The sequence below is a fragment of the Megascapheus bottae genome, chromosome 6, assembly GCF_031878675.1.
Source record: "Megascapheus bottae isolate mThoBot1 chromosome 6, mThoBot2.hap1, whole genome shotgun sequence".
In the NCBI taxonomy this organism is placed as follows: domain Eukaryota; kingdom Metazoa; phylum Chordata; class Mammalia; order Rodentia; family Geomyidae; genus Megascapheus; species Megascapheus bottae.
Window position 1 is genome coordinate 68,047,806 of NC_143514.1, and position 18,842 is coordinate 68,066,647.

At 45.6% G+C, this 18,842-nt stretch overlaps 1 protein-coding gene across 1 annotated transcript in view; it reads left to right on the forward strand.

Moving 5' to 3' along the window:
• Nucleotides 1-17,974, forward strand: part of Wasf2 (WASP family member 2) — a 73,576-nt gene extending 55,602 nt beyond the window's left edge. Inside the window, exons 3-9 of the mRNA XM_090335470.1 lie at nt 4,598-4,732; nt 5,256-5,409; nt 8,284-8,401; nt 9,392-9,522; nt 12,813-12,968; nt 15,255-15,757; nt 17,200-17,974. Coding sequence (XP_090191596.1) covers nt 4,598-4,732; nt 5,256-5,409; nt 8,284-8,401; nt 9,392-9,522; nt 12,813-12,968; nt 15,255-15,757; nt 17,200-17,357 — 1,355 coding nt within the window. The 3' untranslated portion in view covers nt 17,358-17,974. The remainder of the gene's footprint in view (nt 1-4,597; nt 4,733-5,255; nt 5,410-8,283; nt 8,402-9,391; nt 9,523-12,812; nt 12,969-15,254; nt 15,758-17,199) is intronic.
• The last annotated feature ends 868 nt before the right edge of the window (nt 17,975-18,842 follow it).

Consider the following 18,842-nt stretch of genomic DNA (forward strand, 5'->3'; position numbering starts at 1 on the left):
TTCCCTTCCTCCTTCCTTCCCTCCCTCTCTCCCTCTCTCTCCCTTTTTTGGTCAATTATGGGGCTTGAGCTCAGGGCCTGGACGCTGTCTCTGTCTCTTTTGCTCAAGACTAGTGCTCTACCACTTTGAACCACAGCACTATTTCTGGTTTTCTGCTGATTGGCAATAAGGATCTCATGTATTTTCATGGGTTTTCCTGCCCAGGCTGGCTTCAAACCCTATCCTCAGATTTCAGCCTCCTGAGTAACTGATTGAAGGCATGAACTAGCTCCTAGCCATAACATGTAATTTTCAAGGGTTTTTGTTGTTGTTGTTGTTGTTTTTATTTGTATTAGTGGTGAATAAACTCAGGAATTTTTAGCTATATCCCAGCCAGTCAATTTTGTTTGTTCATTAACTCCTTCACTCTTTGGGTGTGTTATTCTCCTGTCACAGCTTCCTGAGTAACTAGACTGTAGTTACGTGCCACCATGACCATCTCGATAACAGTAAAATCAGAATACATATCTCTTTGTCTCCCCTGTTCAGCACTGGAATAATCTTAAGTTCCTTGACCTGGCATGTAAGACTTGCCTTCCTTTCCATAGTGTCTTCATTTTTTTGTGTGTGCCATTTTTCTTCTCCCATGTTGTAACCTTTTTCATGAGATTTTTGTTGTGATTTTGTTCTGTTTTCTTCTTTGCCAATCCTGGAGCTTGAGTCAGGGCCTGGGCACTGTTCCTGAGTTTCTTTTTCTTAAGGTTAGTACTCTACCACTTGTGCCATAGCACCACTTCTAGCTTTTTATGTTTTTTTTTTTGCCAGTCCTGGGCTTAAGCTCAGGGCCTGAGCACTGTCCTTGGACTTTCTCAAGGCTAGAGCTCTACCACTTGAGCCTCAGCACCACTTCTGGCTTTTTATGTTTATGTGATATTGAGGAATCCAACCCAGGAATTCATGTGTGCTAGATAAACACTTTACCAGTAAGCCTTTCCCCCTTTTTTGGTGGTATGGAGGTTTTTGTTTTGTTTTGTTTTGTTTTGCCAGTCCTGGGGCTTGAACCTGTTCAGGGCCTGGGCACAGTCTTTGGACACATTTTTTTTTTGTTTTCAATATTGTATAGAAGGGTTACAGTTGTATTCGTCAGATAGAGGGTATATTACTTCTCATACATTGATATCCCTTCTTAAGTTTTTGTCCCCATTTCCCTCCTCCCATCCCTTGGAGTGCTCTGCCACTTGAGCCACAGCACCACTTGCAACTTTTTCTGTGTATGTGGTACTGAGGAATCAAACCCAGGACTTCATGTATTCTAGCCAAGCATTCCACCACTAGGCTGTGCTCCTGGCCCCTTGTATGAAGGTTTTAACTCAGGGCCTCACATTTGCTAGGCAGATACTGTACCCCTTGAGCCATATCCTGGCTCTCATTTTACAATTTTTAAATAAGACTTCTTTTGAAGTATTCCTATGAACTCCAATTACATGCCTATATTATTACCTACCAGATATCATTGCAAATTAGCAGTTTCTTATACTAAATTAAAAATTTTTTGAAAGCAAGACTCATGTTGTCCTTGAGCTTCAGTATCTATATAATACCTGGAACCCAGTAAAAACTAAATAAATGTTTATTGAATGATTTGTGCCTGATGTTCCGTGTTGTCAGTATAAAAAATATGGAGGAAGAAGGGATAGTTTCTGTGGGAAGAGGAGCACCCATAGGGACAGAATAAAGGAAGGCTTCTGAGAAGAGGTTACATTTGAACTGAGCCTAGAAAGATAACTAGGATTTCAGCTAGCAAAGAAAGCTTCAGAAGTGGCTCCTGTGTGCTTCAGACCTTGGCCTTGTGCATTGTACTCTAGCTAGAACTGCTTTTTCTAACCATGAAACTGTGATTATGGAATAGATAAAACATAAAGCTAAAAATTCCATAGCCATGGCTCCTCCATGATAACACATTTTGTAATTTTTTTTTAAATTTTTGGTTGGTTGTGGAGCTTGAACTCTGGACCTGGATACTATCCCTGAGCTCTTCAGCTCAAGGCTACCACCCTATTCTCTTGAGCCACAGCACCACTTCCAGTTTTCTAGTGATTAATTGGATATAAGAATCTCACAGACTTTAGTGCTGGCTTTGAACCATGATCCTCAAATCTCAGCCTCCTGAGTAGCTAGGATTACAGGTGTGAGCCACTGTGCCTGGCTATTTTGCCTTTTTTTTTCTTTCTGTTTTTTGGAGTCCTGTCCTGGGGCTTGAACTCAGTGCTTAGGCACTGACTTTGAGCTTTCACAAGGCTAGAGCTCTACCACTTGAGCCACAGCACCACTTCCTGTGGTAGCAAGGAATCCAACCCAGAGCTTTGTGCATGCTAGGAAAGTACTCTACCACTAGGCCACACTCCTGGCTCAGTATTATTTTGTGGTGGGGGGCGGGGGAAGCAGTCCTAGGCTTGAACTCAGGGCCTGAGCATCGTCCTTGGGCTTTCTCGAGGCTAGAGCTCTACCACTTGAGTCACAGCACCATTTGTGGCTTTTTCTGTGTATGTGGTACCGAGGAATTGAACACAAATCGTTATGCATGCTAGGCAAGTACTCTACCACTTGGCCACACTCCTGGCCCCTCAGTATTCTTATTTTCCCTAAGTATAGCGAAATTATGTTTCACACTTTAGGTTGCCATGCTAGGAAATTGCTCAGTAGCTAGGATTACAGGTGTGAGCCACCTTGCCTGGCTAATATTTTGGTTTTTAGAAAAAAGTTTTGGCAGCCAGGTGGTGGCTCATTCCTGTAATCCTAGTTACTCTGGAGGTTGAGATCTGAGGATCAAGGTTGAAAGCCAGCCCAACACAAAAGGACCTGAGACGGGGCTGGGAGTTTGGCCTAGTGGTTAAAGTGCTTGCCCAGCATGCACGAGGACCCAGGTTCGATTCCTCGGTACCACATACATAGAAAAAAAAAAAAAAAAAAAACACCAGAAGTGGTGCTGAGGCTCAAGTGGAAGAGCTCTAGCCTTGAGAAAGTCCAAGGACAGTGCTCAGGCCCTGAGTCCAAGCCCAGGACTGGCAAAAAAAAAAAAAAAAAAAAAAAAAAAAAAAAAAGGACCTGAGACTCTTGTCTCCAATTAACCTCTAGAAAATGGCTCAAGAGTAGGGTGGTTGCCTTGAGCTGAAGAGCTCGGGGACAGCGCCCAGTCCCAGAGGTAGGGCGATAGCCTTGTGCTGGAGAGCTCTGAGTCAGCCCAGACTGAGTTCAAGCCCCATTACCTGGCGCCCCCCCCCCAAAAAAAGAAGAGTTCTGGGAACTCTGGCGAGGTGGCTCACATCTGTAATCTTAGCTACTCAGGAGGCTGAGATCTGAGGATCACAGTTCAAAAGCCAGCCGGGGCATTAAAGAATATGAGACTCTTATCTCCAATTAACTTCTAGAAAACAGAAGTGGGGGCTTGACTCAAGGGTAGGGCGAAAGTCTTGAGCTGAAGAGCTCAGAGACAGTGCCCAAGCTCAGAGTTCAAGCCCCATGACCCATCCACCCCCCCAAAAAAGGAAAATATATATATATATACATATATATAGTATATATATTCATTTATTGGGAAAAGACCACTGGTATGTTGTTTTTCACTTGTACCCTAGGCATAGATATGAGAATTGTAAGTTAGAACAGATACTTTGAAAGTTATTGGTTCTAGACATAAAGTAACCTTTTCTTTCTTTAGAAAAAGTTTTACACACACACATATTTTCCTCTTGAGGGATATTGATAAATTCACAGCCTGTGGCCCCTAGTTCATATTAGTTGTTGAGTGAACCTTTTTTTTTTTTTTTTTTTTTGGCCAGTCCTGGGCTTGGTCTCAGGGCCTGAGCACTGTCCCTGGATTTTCTCAAGGCCAGGGTTCTACCACTTGAGCCACAGCACCACTTCTGGCTTTTTGCTGCATATGTGGTACCGAGGAATCAAACCTGGGTCTTTGTGCATGCTAGGCAAGCACTCTACCACTAGGCCAAACTCCCAGCCCTTGAGTGAACTTTTTGTTTTTTGAGTACTGTGATTGAATTACTGTATACCCTAGCCCTGTAATTTGTATTTGGTTTTAGATGATGCCTTCACTACTTTTGCCTAGGCTGACCTTGAATTTGAAATCCTCCAGCTTCTGCCTCCCAAGTAGCTTGAATTATAGGTGTGCACGGCCATGCCTGGTTGTTTCATGGAGTTTTGAAGCTCTATTGAGGGAGTAGCTTACTGTTTATCATATTAGTTTTGAATACCTAGTAGGTTCCCTTAACTCTCGGTCTGTCTTCCATACCATTTACAAGGTGCTTTATAGAATAATAAGAGCAAGTGACTGAGAACCGTGGGCAGATGTGTAGACAATACTTTCTGTTCTTTCAGGGTGAATTTTTAGCCTGATTTTATTCAGCCTGATTTGAGGTATAGAACAAATGCAGACTGTCCAAGCTATGTAGATTTTATCTTAAAGGAGATATATGTATGTGTGCATGAGTGTGTATATGTGCATATATGTGTATATTTGGGGATGAGGAACAGGATCTTCAGTAACTGGTTCTCTTTAAACCACTTCTGTGTACTAGTGACTTGGTTCCTTTGCTCTTTCCAGGTAAATATGCAGAGGACATTTTTGGAGAGCTCTTTACTCAGGCAAACACCTTTGCCTGCCGAGTAAGCTCCCTTGCTGAAAGGGTCGACCGACTACAAGTTAAAGTCACTCAGCTGGATCCCAAGGAAGAAGAAGGTAAGGAAGCTGAGCTCGGCATTTGCAGGCTCTGCTGAGCAGTTTTTTAGAGTTTTTCCCCCCTGATGTATAGAAAGAAGAAAAGGAGAAATCACCTAGACCTATAGAGTTGTGCCTTGAAATGACAGAAGCCTGGGTGATGTAAGAAACCTTTTGAGCTCTACCACACCCCTTTAAACTCCCTTTCTCCCACTCCTCAACTCCTCTGCCCTCAAGTTTCCCTTCCCCTGGCCCTATTTTGCTACCATAAAAGTACTTGGAATATTCTTTGCACTGAAGGAGAGGCCTGTTGGATCAGGCCACATAGGAAACCTTTGTGTTGCCTCATGCTGTTTAGTCCTGAAATGGCTGGGCTGCTGACAGCCTCGTGGGGCCTCCCCAGAGGGGGAGGAAAAAAAAAAAAACTGGCTGCAGACAGCCGCAGCCAAGAAATGCAGCAGCTGAGGCTGCTCTGGCTGGTGTGACTCAGTGTTTGCTCAAATAGCCTGTCGTCCATTTTCTAACACCTTCCATCTTGTCTCAGTGTCACTACAAGGAATCAACACTCGAAAAGCCTTCAGAAGCTCCACCATTCAAGACCAGAAGCTTTTTGATCGAAACTCACTCCCAGTGCCTGTGTTGGAAACCTACAATACCTGTGACACCCCACCCCCCCTCAACAATCTTACTCCTTACAGGTAACTGGCTAGCTCTCCTTGTTTGAGGCCTATAGTTAATAACACAAAATTGCTTGAAATATGTAAGGATATTGTTTATAGCAGAAGATTGTATCAAAAGCTTACTGTCTACCCAAAGTTGCTTGTGGCAGCAGAATCTAGGTTTATGCTATAAACAGTTGTCACTTACTGTTTGGTTGTTGGGCTCCTAAAATTCATAGTGAGTATAATACATATTGAAGGCTTGCCTGTACCATTACATGCTGAAGAGTTTAATTTGGTAAAAGCCAGGTCCGTCCTGGATTCCATCCAAAGAATTTAGTTATAGAACCAAAAGGCCTTTGTTCCAAGGCAGTCCTGCAGCCTGGATCCCAGGGGCAACATTCTAGAAAGGCTCCTGCTAACTTGGAAACCACTAGATTGCCAGATGTTTGGACGTGTTAGTGGGACCATCTTCATGGACTGGCTGCTCTGAGCTCAGAGGGGTCCTTCCAAAAAGAGCGACTGGCATTCTTCCAAGAAAGTGTCATTTGCCTTGTTTTGAACATCCTTTTGACATTTCCTTCCCTGTTATAGCTGGACTCACAAAAGAAGGCAGTCTTGAAGACAGCTCAGAGTCCTTGCCTTCTCCCCTCATAGTGTGGTAGTGTTGTCATTCCACACAGAAACACAGACAAGGGGCAGAAAACAAATATTTGTCTTGTTTATATCCATATATATCTTTGGAACAGGTAAAAGTAATTACAGATAGCTGAAGGACAATGTCTTCCATCAGACATGGATATACTACAAAGTGGAATGTTCATGTGTGCACCCCTGTGAAATTCAAGGACATCATTCTGATTCAGGGAGCCTGGAATAAGAGCTGGATAGCTTCTCACACATACACAAAGTCCATGGCATCTGCTCTTTTCAACTGTTACGTGAAATTATGCTCATCTCTTGTCTGTCAAAGGGGTTAGTGAATATAGCAAGTCAGTTTTGACTCTGGTCCATTCTTTTTTTTTTTTTTTTTTTGCCATTCCTGGGCTTGAGCTCAGGGCCTGAGCACTGTCCTTGGACTTTCTCAAGGCTAGAGCTCTACCACTTGAGCCTCAGCACCACTTCCAGCTTTTTTCTATGTATGTGGTACCGAGCAATCGAACCTGGGTCTTTGTGCATGCTAGGCAAGCACTCCACCACTAGGCCAAACTCCCGGCCCCTGACTCTGGTCCATTCTTAAGTCTACTTGTGTTTGGGCAGAGTATGGGCAGAAGGGATCACTGATAATATTAGAAAGAGTATGAAGCAGTGTTTATATGATAGGATAGCATAAGCAAATAATGGGCCGGGAATTTTTTTTTTTTTCTTTTTTGAGACAGGGTCTCACTGTGTAACTTAAGCTGGCCTTGAGCACATGATCCTCTTACCTCAATCTCTGAGACTGGAATAGAAGAACTCAGCACCCATGCCAGGCTTAGAATCATTGGTATTTGATTTAGAAGTGAATTCTCTGTATTTTGATAGGCTTAGAAAGCTAGAAATAGAATTGCCTTTTCAGTTGTTTGGTTTTCTTTGAGACAGGGCCTCACTATATAGTCTAGTCTGGCCTTAAACTCAAGATTTTCCTGCCTCCTATTCCCAAGGGCTGGAGTTACAAGTGTGCACCACTGTGCCCAGGTTCCAATTCTACAGTTCAGAATGTTAGCATTCATCCTTTAGTGTATGCTTCGAGATCCTTGTCCATGGGGCTTGTCCATGCCATGCCAAGTAGAGGATTCTAGCCAGGATCACTGGGTCTGGCAAATAGCATTCATTTAATAGTTCACTTTGTGCTACTGTCACAGCCACTAAGAAGTGGTGATTAAAACTCTCTGGTCTTTGGGGCCGGGAGTTTGGCCTAGTGGTAGAGTGCCTGCCTAGCATGCACGAAGACCTGGGTTCGATTCCTCGGTACCACATACATAGAAAAAGCCAGAAATGGTGCGGTGGCTCAGGGTAGAACACTAGCCTTGAGGAAAGCCCAAGGACAGTGCTCAGGCCCTGAGCTCAAGCCCAGGACTGGCAAAAAAAAAAAAAAAAAAAACAACTCTCTGGCCTCACCAGCAGCTCACGTCTGCAATCCTAGCTACTTAACAGACTGAGATATCACAGTTTGAAGCCTGGGTAGAAAAGTTCATGAGACTCTTATCTCCACTTAACCAGCAAAGAGTAGGAAGTGGAACTATGGCTTAAGTGATAGAGCACCAGCCTTTAGTGAAAAAGCTAAGAGACAGTACTCATGCCCCGAGTTCAATCCTCAGGACTGATACCAAACAGAAAAAAATTCTTGTGGTCTTGAAACAGCTGGTCTTTTGGTCTCAATGAGGCCCCCTTGTGGTTGGGGTGTTATTGGATGCCAACCTATTCTAGTTGAGAGCAAGAAGGTGCCATGCACTGCTTATCTTCACATAGAGAAATTAGAGCTGTCACACAAACACATATTGAGTATATATGAAACTACACAGGTGGTTAGAAAGCCAATAATTCATTCTAGAGAGTCTTGAGAAGTTGTTGGGAATAGTAACCAGTGCCAAAAACCCTCTCACAGGTGCCAGAATATCCAGATATCCTCAGAGACTGTGGCTATGCAAATCATTAGAAACAATCAGCGTCCCTGCTGCTATAGCCTGTGCTTGTCTTGATCATACAGATTTCTCTATCAGGAATTGATAGGAAGACCAAGGTTCTTAAGAAGTAGAGAGGTGCCACTCAAGGGCATTGAAATGTGGGTATGGGAGAAGAAATACACAATCGATTTGAATGACTTCTTGATTCCTTGCTGTAAAACTGCTAACTGGTAGGTGTTTGGAATATTGGATTTGGTTGAGAGCTCATCTGTCTACTGACAGCTACTTGTCTTCATTTCTATCCCAGGGATGATGGAAAAGAGGCACTCAAATTCTACACCAACCCTTCGTACTTCTTTGATCTTTGGAGGGAGAAGATGCTGCAGGACACCAAGGATATCATGAAAGAGAAGAGAAAGCATAGGGTGAGGGGAAGAGGGCCTCTGTTCTACACATCAGTAGGCACGCTTGTGGAGGGGGATAAAAAGGAAACCAGTCTTATGTGAAGTAATTCCAAGTGACTGCTTGCATGGAGAATACCAGGTGAAACTCTTAAAAAAAAAAAAAAAAGTGTCCATACCAAGCACCACTAAGATGAAAGCACAAATCCATAAATCATACCAAAAATGTGTTTGTTTCCTCTAGCACTATTAACAATTGAGTATATGCAGGCTGAGTTTTATGAATAGACTTTTCTGTTCACCACTTTTTTCTCTTGCAATTTGTACCTGACTCTGCTGGACACAGCAAGGTTAGTCCCCTTCCCACCGTTTTTGCCGCTCAGTTCTGAGACAAGTACCATGTTCTGTGGCACAGTGTGCTCCTGGGGCGGAGGAAAGGGAATATGCCTGGGTTGTAGAGATACTTTTTTCTACTTAGGCTCCTGATGCTATATGTGAACTACCAGTTTTGACCTCACAATCCCATTAGCATGGCTGCCAGCAGACCCAGGAGACTGCCAGAGGCTAGTGCAGCTGCCTGGGCTAGAAAATTCCTCAGTGGTTTTGTTTTGTTTTATTTTTAACTATTTCCTTCTAACTACCCGAGATATCAACAGCTATTATTCTTTTTCATCTCTCTAAACTTTGTGGCAGAGCAAATAACAAAAAGCTGTTTACTTACTTCCTAACAATTAGAACTGTTCAAAGATGTGAAAGAGTTACCCAGAGAGGTAACGGGTTTCCCATCGCTAGAGGTGTTGAGTGTGGGACTGAGCAAATGTTTTGCCTAGGAGGTGGTTTGAATTAGATGGCCTCTAGGTCACTCTAAACCCAGCAATTCTATAAATTCTGCTGTTACCATGTGTTGTCTAGGCAAATCATCTCTTGACTGTGCATCCTGGTAGATGGGTGGAATTTTAATGAAGAACTTTGGAAAATATTTTACCAAGGCTTTTTTGTTCCTTCTTATTATAGAAAGAAAAGAAAGACAATCCAAATCGAGGAAATGTAAACCCACGTAAAATCAAGACACGTAAGGAAGAGTGGGAGAAAATGAAGATGGGACAAGAATTTGTGGAGTCCAAAGAAAAACTAGGGCCTTCTGGGTAGGTGCTACCTTTTTTTTTTTTTTTTTTAACTATCCGTAGCCTTCTTTCAAGAGATTGAGGACCTAGGGATAACAGTCTGGCATAGCACCTTTCACACCCCTTGAAATTTGACTGTGGGGTTTAGATCAATACCACCATTAATCAGCTACTTTTAAGTGCAGCCATCTGGTGATTAAAATTTGCTAAATAAATCAAGAGACTCAGCAATTTAAATGAGGTGACTGGAGTGGTCTGGGGGAAAAAAAAAAGAAAAGAAAAGATCCATGGCTTCTAGTGCCTTACTCTGCCAGACATTAGTGTGTCTAAGGGTCTCAAAAAAAGATTGGAAAGGAAGGAAGGAAAGAGGTCCAAGGAGCCCTTTGCCTCTGGAGCATGGATTGAAGGTCAAGCCTAAGAGCCAGTCATTTAGAGGGAATAGGAAGGGCCAGGCAGGGAAGTTGTACATTACAGACCAACTTCTCAGCCAGCCTTTGTCAGGTCTGGGAGAGAGGCTGGCCAAGGGGCTGAATGCAGAGCTCAAAGTCAGTGTGGGAAAGGTTGCTCTGCCACTGTGGAGGCTGTATATCTCTGTGGAGACATAGGAGATGTCAGTCTGACCCCATTTCCCAATACCAAATCATACGGGAGGTTTAAAGCGGGGAAATGGTTTGTAAGCCTGGTTTGATGCCTATCCTGTTGTTTGACCTCTGTGACATTCAGAACCAAGTCACCACAACTGCTTGGCACAATTGCCACCTGGCTTTTCCTCTAAATACATTGCATACTGGCTATCAAAGATCCATGCCAGTCCGTGCTGGGTGTCGAGGGGCAAAAAAAGGAACGAGTTGAGTTCTCGCTTTTAGGAGTAACTCTACCATGAAAACCTTGACTTTTCAAAATCTTGACACTTCTGACACTCATTCTTCTTGGATTAAGAGATTTGTTTTAAAGAGTGGAGAAGATGGTGAGAGGGAAAATGAACCTTTCTTTCTATAGGGAAGTCGACTCTGAGGGTGCCTTCATTCCTTCCCCCCCACCCCAGTACAAGGGGCTATTTTGTTCTGTGGTGCCATCCTGTTGAAATAGGAGCATCTCCTAGGTGCAGTGACTCTTAAAGGCCAGAAGTGTACATGTTCAGGATGCCAACCACTTTGTCCTGAAGATGAGGAGTTTGCCTGCCATTTTCCTGTTGCTTGGCCTACCTAGACATGTTTGTTGATGAATTTACCAAGAAATGTGTCAAGCTGGGCGCTAGTGGCTCACACCTGTAATCCCTAGCTGCTCAGAAGGCTGACATAGGAGAATCACAGTTTAAAGCCATCCCAGGCAAGAAAATCCATGAGACTTTTTTTGCCCCCCAGTCCTGGGGTTAAACTAAAGGACTTGAGTACTGGCCTTGGGCCTAGGGCTTTTTTTGTGGGGGAGGGGGTGGTGGAAGGATCTGTCATGGGCTTGAACTCTGGGCCTGGCCACTGTCCCTGAGCTCTTCAGCTCAAGGTTATCGCCCTACCCCTTGAGCCACAGCACCACTTCCAGTTTTCTAGTGGTTAATTGAAGATAAGAGTCTCATGGACTTTAATGCCTGGGCTGGCTTTGAACTGAGATCCTCAGATCTCAGCCTCCTGAGAGTTAAGATTACAGGCGTCAGCCACCTCACTTGGCTGTCCTTGGGCTTTCTCAAGGCTAGAGCTCTACCATTTGAGCCACAGCACCACTTCCAGCTTTTTCTATGCATTCGGTACTGAGGAATCAAACCTGAGTCTTCATGCATGCTAGGCAAGCACTCTACCACTAGGCCAAACTCCTGGCCCCCGTGAGACTTACCTCCGGTTAACTACCAGGAAACCGGAAGTGGAGCTGTGGCTTAAAATAATAGAGCACTAGTCTTGAGGAAAGAGCTCCAGAAGGCAAGGTGCATAGACCCTGAGTTCAAGACCTGTGACCAAGCTCCCCCCCCCAAAAAAAAAAGATGGGGCTTGGAATGTGGCTTAGTGGCATGATGCCCTGGTTTCAGTTCCTTGATACCACATAAAAATAAATTAAAGGCCAGGAGTTTGGCCTAGTGGTAGAGTGCTTGCCTAGCATGCACGAAGACCCAGGTTCAATTCCTAGGTAACACAAATATAGGGGAAAAAAAGCCAGAAGTGGTGCTGAGGCTCAAGTGGTAGACCTCTAGCCTTGAGAAAGTCCAAGGACAGTGCTCAGGCCCTGCGCTCAAACCCAGGACTGGCAAAATTAATTAATTAATTAAAAGCCAAAAAAAAAGATGTAAGGTGTGCCAAGCCTCTATAGTTCCACATCATATCATTATGTCATTTAGTTATTTCCCTCTAACCATTCTCCCTGGGATCTGTTTGGATGGATCAGTTCTTCCAGTAATGGTGAAAAAAGAGGAAGGGGAAGCAGAGTAGACAAGATTTTACCAACTAGTACTCAGTGCACTTGTGCTTTTAGGGAGCTTAGTGCATGTGTACTTACTTGAAGGATTTTTGTGGGGTTTTGGGCCAGTCATGGTACTTGAACTCGGTGTGGGTGCTGTCCCTGCTTTTGTGCTCATGGCTATCGCTCTATCACTTGAGCCACAGCTCCACTTTGGACTTTTTGATTGTTTATGGGAGATAAGAGTCTCATAAACTTTCTTCTCTAGGCTGTCATCAGACTCAGTTCTCAGATCTCAGTCTACCTAGTAGGATTACAGGCAAGCCACCAGCATCCGTCCTTGCTTGACATTTTGTTATCATTCACTCAGAGCAAGTTCACTCAAGGCCCAGTACTTTGAGGGAAAGGTGAGCCCTTGAGGTGAGCCCTAGCCCCCTACTATAAGTAGCAGCTCATTTTATTTGATGAGCGACATGGCTGGCATAGGGATCTTGTCATGATTTTTGCAATCAAATGCCTCCTGGCCTTTGAGCACTCAGAATCAGGCTTTAAACTAGTCACATGTTTGCAGCTCAACAGCCTGTGGGGTTTGGCTTCACCCTTTGACCATGACAAGCTTTGGGCTTTGGGTATAGCTATCCCTAATATTTAGGAGATGATTTCAAAGAATGTTGGATTTGATAAGGTTGATACCGGAAGAGAACATGGTTTTGATCATCAGGGTTGAATCCTGTTACCATAGTAGAAGTGTCTGAAAGATGAATAACAATAGGACATTTAGTCCTAAAATAACGTTTCAGAATAACAGAAAATAGCTGGGAAATCTACTAACTATTTTTCCCTAGTAGCTTTTGTATCACATGCATTTTGCTTTTTTGTGCTGGTACTACTCTTTAAATGACAGCTTTTCACCTTGGGTTTGTTGTCAGCTATTCACCATCCTTGGTGTATCAGAACGGTAGCATTGGCTCTGTTGAAAATGTGGATGCAGTCAGCTACCCACCACCACCACAGTCAGACTCTGCTTCTTCACCTTCTCCTTCCTTCTCTGAGGACAACTTGCCTCCCCCACCAGCAGAATTCAGGTAAGTGGTAGAACCTCTTCTACTTGTCCTGTGTGGCTAAGCACTCAAGAGTAGAACAGGAGTTCAAAATACAGGCCAGGACCATTGGAATGACTTTAGGCAAGTCTGTCCAGGTACCAGAAATAATGAACATTTATCAAGTGTCTGAAGGAGCTGGGCATTGTGCTAAACACTGTATATGTTACTTATTCCCACAGGAAGCCTCTTGAGGTAGGTACTGTTGTTATCCCCATGTTACAGATGAGTACACTATGAGGCACAGAAAGGTCGGTGAACTTACATAAGGTCACAGCCAATAGTCAAGCCCATTTTTTTTTATTAAAGAATTTATTAACATTGATTTTTACATCATATTTCAAATGACTTGTTTAATAAACAAGTATTCAAGAAGGAAATCTATATATAATCACTGGCACTTAGATTTTTAGAACATAATTAAAATTAGGCTGAGGATTTGTATGTCATAGACATACATTAATCTATGTAATAAAACTTTTTTTTTTTTTTGGTCAGTTGTAGGGCTTGAACTCTGGGCCCCAGCACTGTCCCAGCTCTTCATCTCAAGGCTACCGCCCTACTCCTTGAGCCATAGCGCCACTACCAGTTTTCTGGTGGTTAATTGGAGATAAGAGTATCACGGACTTTAGTGCCTAAGCCAGCTTTGAGCCTCGATCCTCAGATCTCATCCTCCTGAGTTGCTAGGATTACAAGAATAAGCTACCATGCCTGGCTGAGTCCAGTTCTTAACTACTTACTGTTCTGCCTATAGGAACAGGTAGAAGTCACCAGTTTTAACTAGTATGAAGTAATGTTGTCCAGTCTACTGTCCATGCAGGAGTTGGCAGACACCTTGCCCAGAATTTAGGAATCTTGCAGCCCCTCTCCTGTTGCTCTGGCAAATTTCACTGCTAGGTAGACTGTTCAGGAAGAATGAAAGCAAGGAGAAAGGGGAATGAGGCTTAGTCTCTCTGGCAGAGGTATATGGAGAAGATTGCCTGCCAGTAATGGCTGGAAAGAGAGCTGGGAGCTGTTTGCATTGAACTATTTCCTTGCAGTTACTTTTTTCCTTTCTGATGCCTGACAAATGAGCACTTTGAAAGGTGCACTTTTCTCCTTGCACTGTTTAATTAGTGAGTGAATTTGTTGAGGCCCCTGAGAGGCAGTCTAAAGCAGTGCTGTCCTCCCCTCCCCCATTCTTCTTGGCCCTTGAAACCACTAATCCCAAATCTCCTTCTGCCTCCCAAATCACTTCCTGCTGGCTGCCCTGTCAGTTGCAGCTAAGGCTTGAAGGACTGTGGAAAATTCCAAGATGGATGCTTTCCTAAGGAGCAGCTATTAGTGCAGGGCAGATGCAAAGGTAGAAGAAAAGCTTCAGCCTTACACATGACCTGAAACTGCAGTTACAGGCCCACGAATCCGTTCCCAGGAGAAGAAGAGCCTTAATCCTCTTTCCAGCCTGGATCAAGAGTTGGTAGCCTGAGCGGTTCCATCCTTCAGATCCTTAGATAGAGATTTACTCTACTTCAAGTGAAGATGCATGCACCTAAATCTATACCCGCTCAGGCTTGGTCAGCTCAGTGTGGGTTCCTTTCCTTACAAAATCTGCTGAATGTTAATAACCTGGGAAACAGAGCCCAGTTGGTGGGTAGTGTTTGAATTTTCATTCCAGTTCTTTCCTGTATGTGTTCTGAATCCTGGCTCCAGACTTAAACTGATGGTCACCATCAGTTTCCATTCCTCTCCAGGAGGGCTCAGGTTCAGGAGCATGCCTTCCCCTGAGGTGTCTTGCCTTAGCTTTTTTTGTTTGTTTGTTTGTTTGTTTGTTTGTTTTTGCCAGTCCTGGGTTTGAGCTCAGGGCCTGAGCACTGTCCTTGGACTTTTCTCAAGGCTAGAGCTCTACCACTTGAGCCTCAGCACCATTTCTGGCTTTTTTCTATGTATATGGTATTGAGGAATCGAACCCGGGTCTTCATGCATGCTAGGCAAGCACTCTACCACTAGGCCAAATTCCCAGCCTTGCCTTAGCTTTTAAACTGCTAGAGACATCCGAAGTCCACTTCTTCCAGGGAGTTCCCCTCACTTTCCGATGGTGCTTCTCTGTCTGCAGGGAGCTAGTTCCTTTCCTTATAAGGCTCTTCACAGTTCCCTGTGGGTCTGTTCTGACCACTCTTGGGTGTTTCCTTCTGTTTGGGCCGGCTAAGGGGAGCCTGGGCTTGTAGGTAAGCCTACCTCTAGGTGGGTGTTTGTGTCCTCAAAGTGAGATGAGTCTCTTCTTTGTCCCTCTAGCTACCCAGCAGACAACCAAAGAGGATCTGGCTTGGCTGGACCCAAAAGAACCAGCATGGTCAGCCCAAGCCACCCACCTCCAGCTCCTCCTCTGGGCTCTCCACCAGGCCCCAAACCTGGGTTTGCTCCTCCTCCTGCCCCTCCTCCTCCCCCACCAATGAGTGTGCCGCCTCCACCACCTCCAGCAGGATTTGGGTCTCCAGGGACTCCTCCGCCACCCTCTCCCCCATCTTTTCCACCTCACCCTGATTTTGCTGCTCCTCCTCCTCCTCCCCCACCCCCAGCAGCTGACTACCCCCCACCACCTCCCTTGTCCCAACCGACAGGAGGAGCCCCTCCTCCTCCTCCTCCTCCCCCTCCTCCAGGACCCCCACCTCTCCCCTTCAGTGGTGCAGATGGCCAGCCTGCCATACCATCACCACATTCTGATACCACCAAGCCCAAGTCTTCCTTGCCTGCTGTGAGTGATGCCCGGAGTGACCTGCTTTCTGCCATCCGTCAAGGTAAATCCTGGTGGTAGGTCTGGGGCCAGGGAGCTTTGTCTTTCAGTACCTGGTATTAAGGGGTAGGGAGAGGGCTCTCTGCCCTTCTCAAGGGACAGCTTTCATGGAGTACCGAGAACAATTGGGACCTTAGGCTGGAGAAAGATTTTACCTTAAAAATGTGAAGATTCAGGGCCAAGAGTGTGGCCTAATGGTAGAGTGCTTGCCTAGCATTCATGAAGCCCTGGGTTCAGTTCCTCTGTACCACATACACAGAAGTGGTGCTGTGGCTCTAGTGATAGAGCCCTAGCCTTGAGAAAGCCCAAGGATAGTGCTCAGGCCCAGAGCTCAAGGCCCAGAGCTCAAGCCCCAGGAATGGCCAAAAAAAAAAAAAAAAAAAAGATTCAGAAAAGAATCTCATGAGCTGGGTGTGGTGGCTCATGCCTGTAATCCTAGCTACTCAGGAGGCTGAGATCTGAGAATGAAGGTTCAAAGTTCAAAGCCAGCATGGGCATAAAAGGACCTGAGACTCAACCTCTAGAAAGCAGGGGGCTTGGCTCAAGGGTAGGGTGGTAGCCTTGAGCTGAAGAGCTCAGGGGCAATACCCAGGCAGCGTTCAAGCCTCGTGATCTACCAAAGATAAATAAAATAAATAAATGAGTCTCATGGACTTTTGTGCCTGGGCTAGCTTTGAATCATGATCCTCAGATCTCAGCCTTCTGAGTAGCTAGGATTACAGGCATGAGCCACTGGTGCCTGGCCTCAGTAGCTTTTTGTTTGTTTTTTAAGATCTTGCCAGCGTTTTTGCCTGTGCTGGGCTTGGAACTTTGATCTCCTACCTCTCCCTCCTGCGTAGCTAGGATTATAGTTATATACTACCTTCCTGGCCACAGTGAAGAATTGTAGATTCTTGAGCCCTCAGAACGCATTGAAAATATGTGCTTGTTGTGTGTATTTGCATCTAAGAATTGCTACTAGGTGGGTCTTACCCTGTTTTTCCCTTAATTCCTTTCCCTCTTTTCCCCCTTTTCTCCCTCCTTACTCTCCCCAACTGATCTGACCCTCCTGGAGTATTGGTTTTGTTTGTCAGTACCCACATCTGGTCCCAAACACTTGGAGTGGTTGGTTGGTTCTGAGGGTGATCCTCAAGAGACATTTGGAAGCTGCCGAGCCCCATTGCAGCTGAGGACTTGAGCAATCGACATGGTTGGCTATTGTGGCACTCCCACTTAGAGCCTGATGAGAAAGTGCCATCCTCAGCAACCACACACGCCCACAGCGCTGGAACACCCATTTCATGAAGCTTGTCTTCCTGCTTGCCCTGCTTCTTCACATTCCTAAAGGATCCTTTTTTTTCCTGTCCTTTTACAATCGCTTCCTCCATCAGAAGCCACACCCCTTAGTGCTGAATGGGTTCTGCGGCTAGAAGTGCCTTCTTAACCCGTCTCCCTCTCCGTCACCAGGCTTTCAGCTGCGCAGGGTTGAAGAACAGCGGGAACAAGAGAAGCGGGATGTTGTGGGCAATGATGTGGCCACCATACTGTCACGTCGCATTGCTGTTGAGTACAGCGACTCCGAAGACGACTCCTCTGAATTTGATGAAGATGACTGGTCGGATTAACTCATTCTGCCTGCTGCCCCCCCTCCCCAGCTTTCTTTCCTTCCTTCCTGTCTTTGATATCTATCCTAACAATCCCATGGGAGAAAGGAAGGAAAAAAAGAATTTCAAGGGGCCAAAGCCTTCCCTGAAGCAACCAAAGATATATCCAAGTGCTTCCTCCAAATTGCTGTGCATTTTCTCTCCATTGCAAGGCCCATGGCCTCCTGAGGGTTGCTCCCTCTTCCCTTCAAGTGACAAGTGCATATTGGAAGGAAGAAAACCCCCAAAGCAGCTCCTCTGATTGGGTTTCAGTTGGAGATGGTGCCTTCCCCTAAGAGCCATTTTCAATAGTGGCCTTCTTCCAAAATCCTTGCCCTCAGCTACTTCAAATAATGCCAGCCATTATTCCGGTCCTAAAGCAGTGAGAATGGCCTGTGTGGATGCAGCCCACCCCTTCCTGGGCCCAGGAAGAAGGCAGAGCAGGCAGGTGCCCATAGCCAGACTATGGCAGGCTTCTGCCCCCTGCGCTGCTTCTTAGCAGGTGGGCTGCTTTTGCTTAGTGATTGCTCCCTGGCTTTGTCTCTCTCCCAGGCCCCCTTCTGAACTCCTTGTGTTCAGGTGCCTTTCAGATGTCTCTCTCCCTCTCTCTCTCCCTCACCCCTAGATGCCTGTAGACTGCATAGCCCAGTTATAACCTCCTGCATCATGACCAAACTGTCCCCGACCACAGGAACCCAGCTGGTTGGCAGGAAGGAAGCATAGAGACCTAGAACTACAAGGAGAGTAGAACTCATGGGGTCCAGCTCTCTGAGGCTTGCCAATAGGAAGGGACTTGCTCAAGGTCACACAGTTGGATAGTGACAGAGCACAGACTAATGAATTCCAAGTGCTTTCTAGGACCAAATAACGGGCACCTGCTGGAGTCTGGGCAGAGTCGTTCTGACTGTGCTGCTCGAGATTGCCTGTAGACAGGGACCCCTGTTGGAGGGCCAGGCCTGTGCCAGCCCTGTCAGAGCTGTTCTGATCCTTGTAGCTTCCCTTGTGACCCTTTGCCACCTCTTGCTACTTCCAGCCACTGAGGTGGCCAAGGACGTGCACTTTTGAGGGACCAGGAATAGAGAAGAAAGGGGGGCAGGCAGCCTTGACAAATGCTGTTTTCAGTCCTCTGCAGCCCCTTCCCCTTGTATTTCTCTAGTTTCAGCCAGGGTTCTTCCAGCAGTAGAAACTCAGTCCCTCGGGCTGGCAGCTGCCAGCCTGCTGCAAGAGACCTGCGGGGGGGCGGGGAGGAGTGGGGGCGCTGGCAGCCATGGAGAAGGCTGAAAGGCAGAAGTACTAGGGGCCCTCTTTCTAGCTCCCCACTCACTGATATGGTGATGTTGCTTCCCCCTCTGCCTCCCTGCCCAGAGCTAATACACAGGTGCTATTTTTCAGGAAAAAAATGGTCAGCTCAGCTCTGGCCAACAGCAAGGTTTCTTCTCTTCTGCTTCAACTATTGTGTAGCCTCTT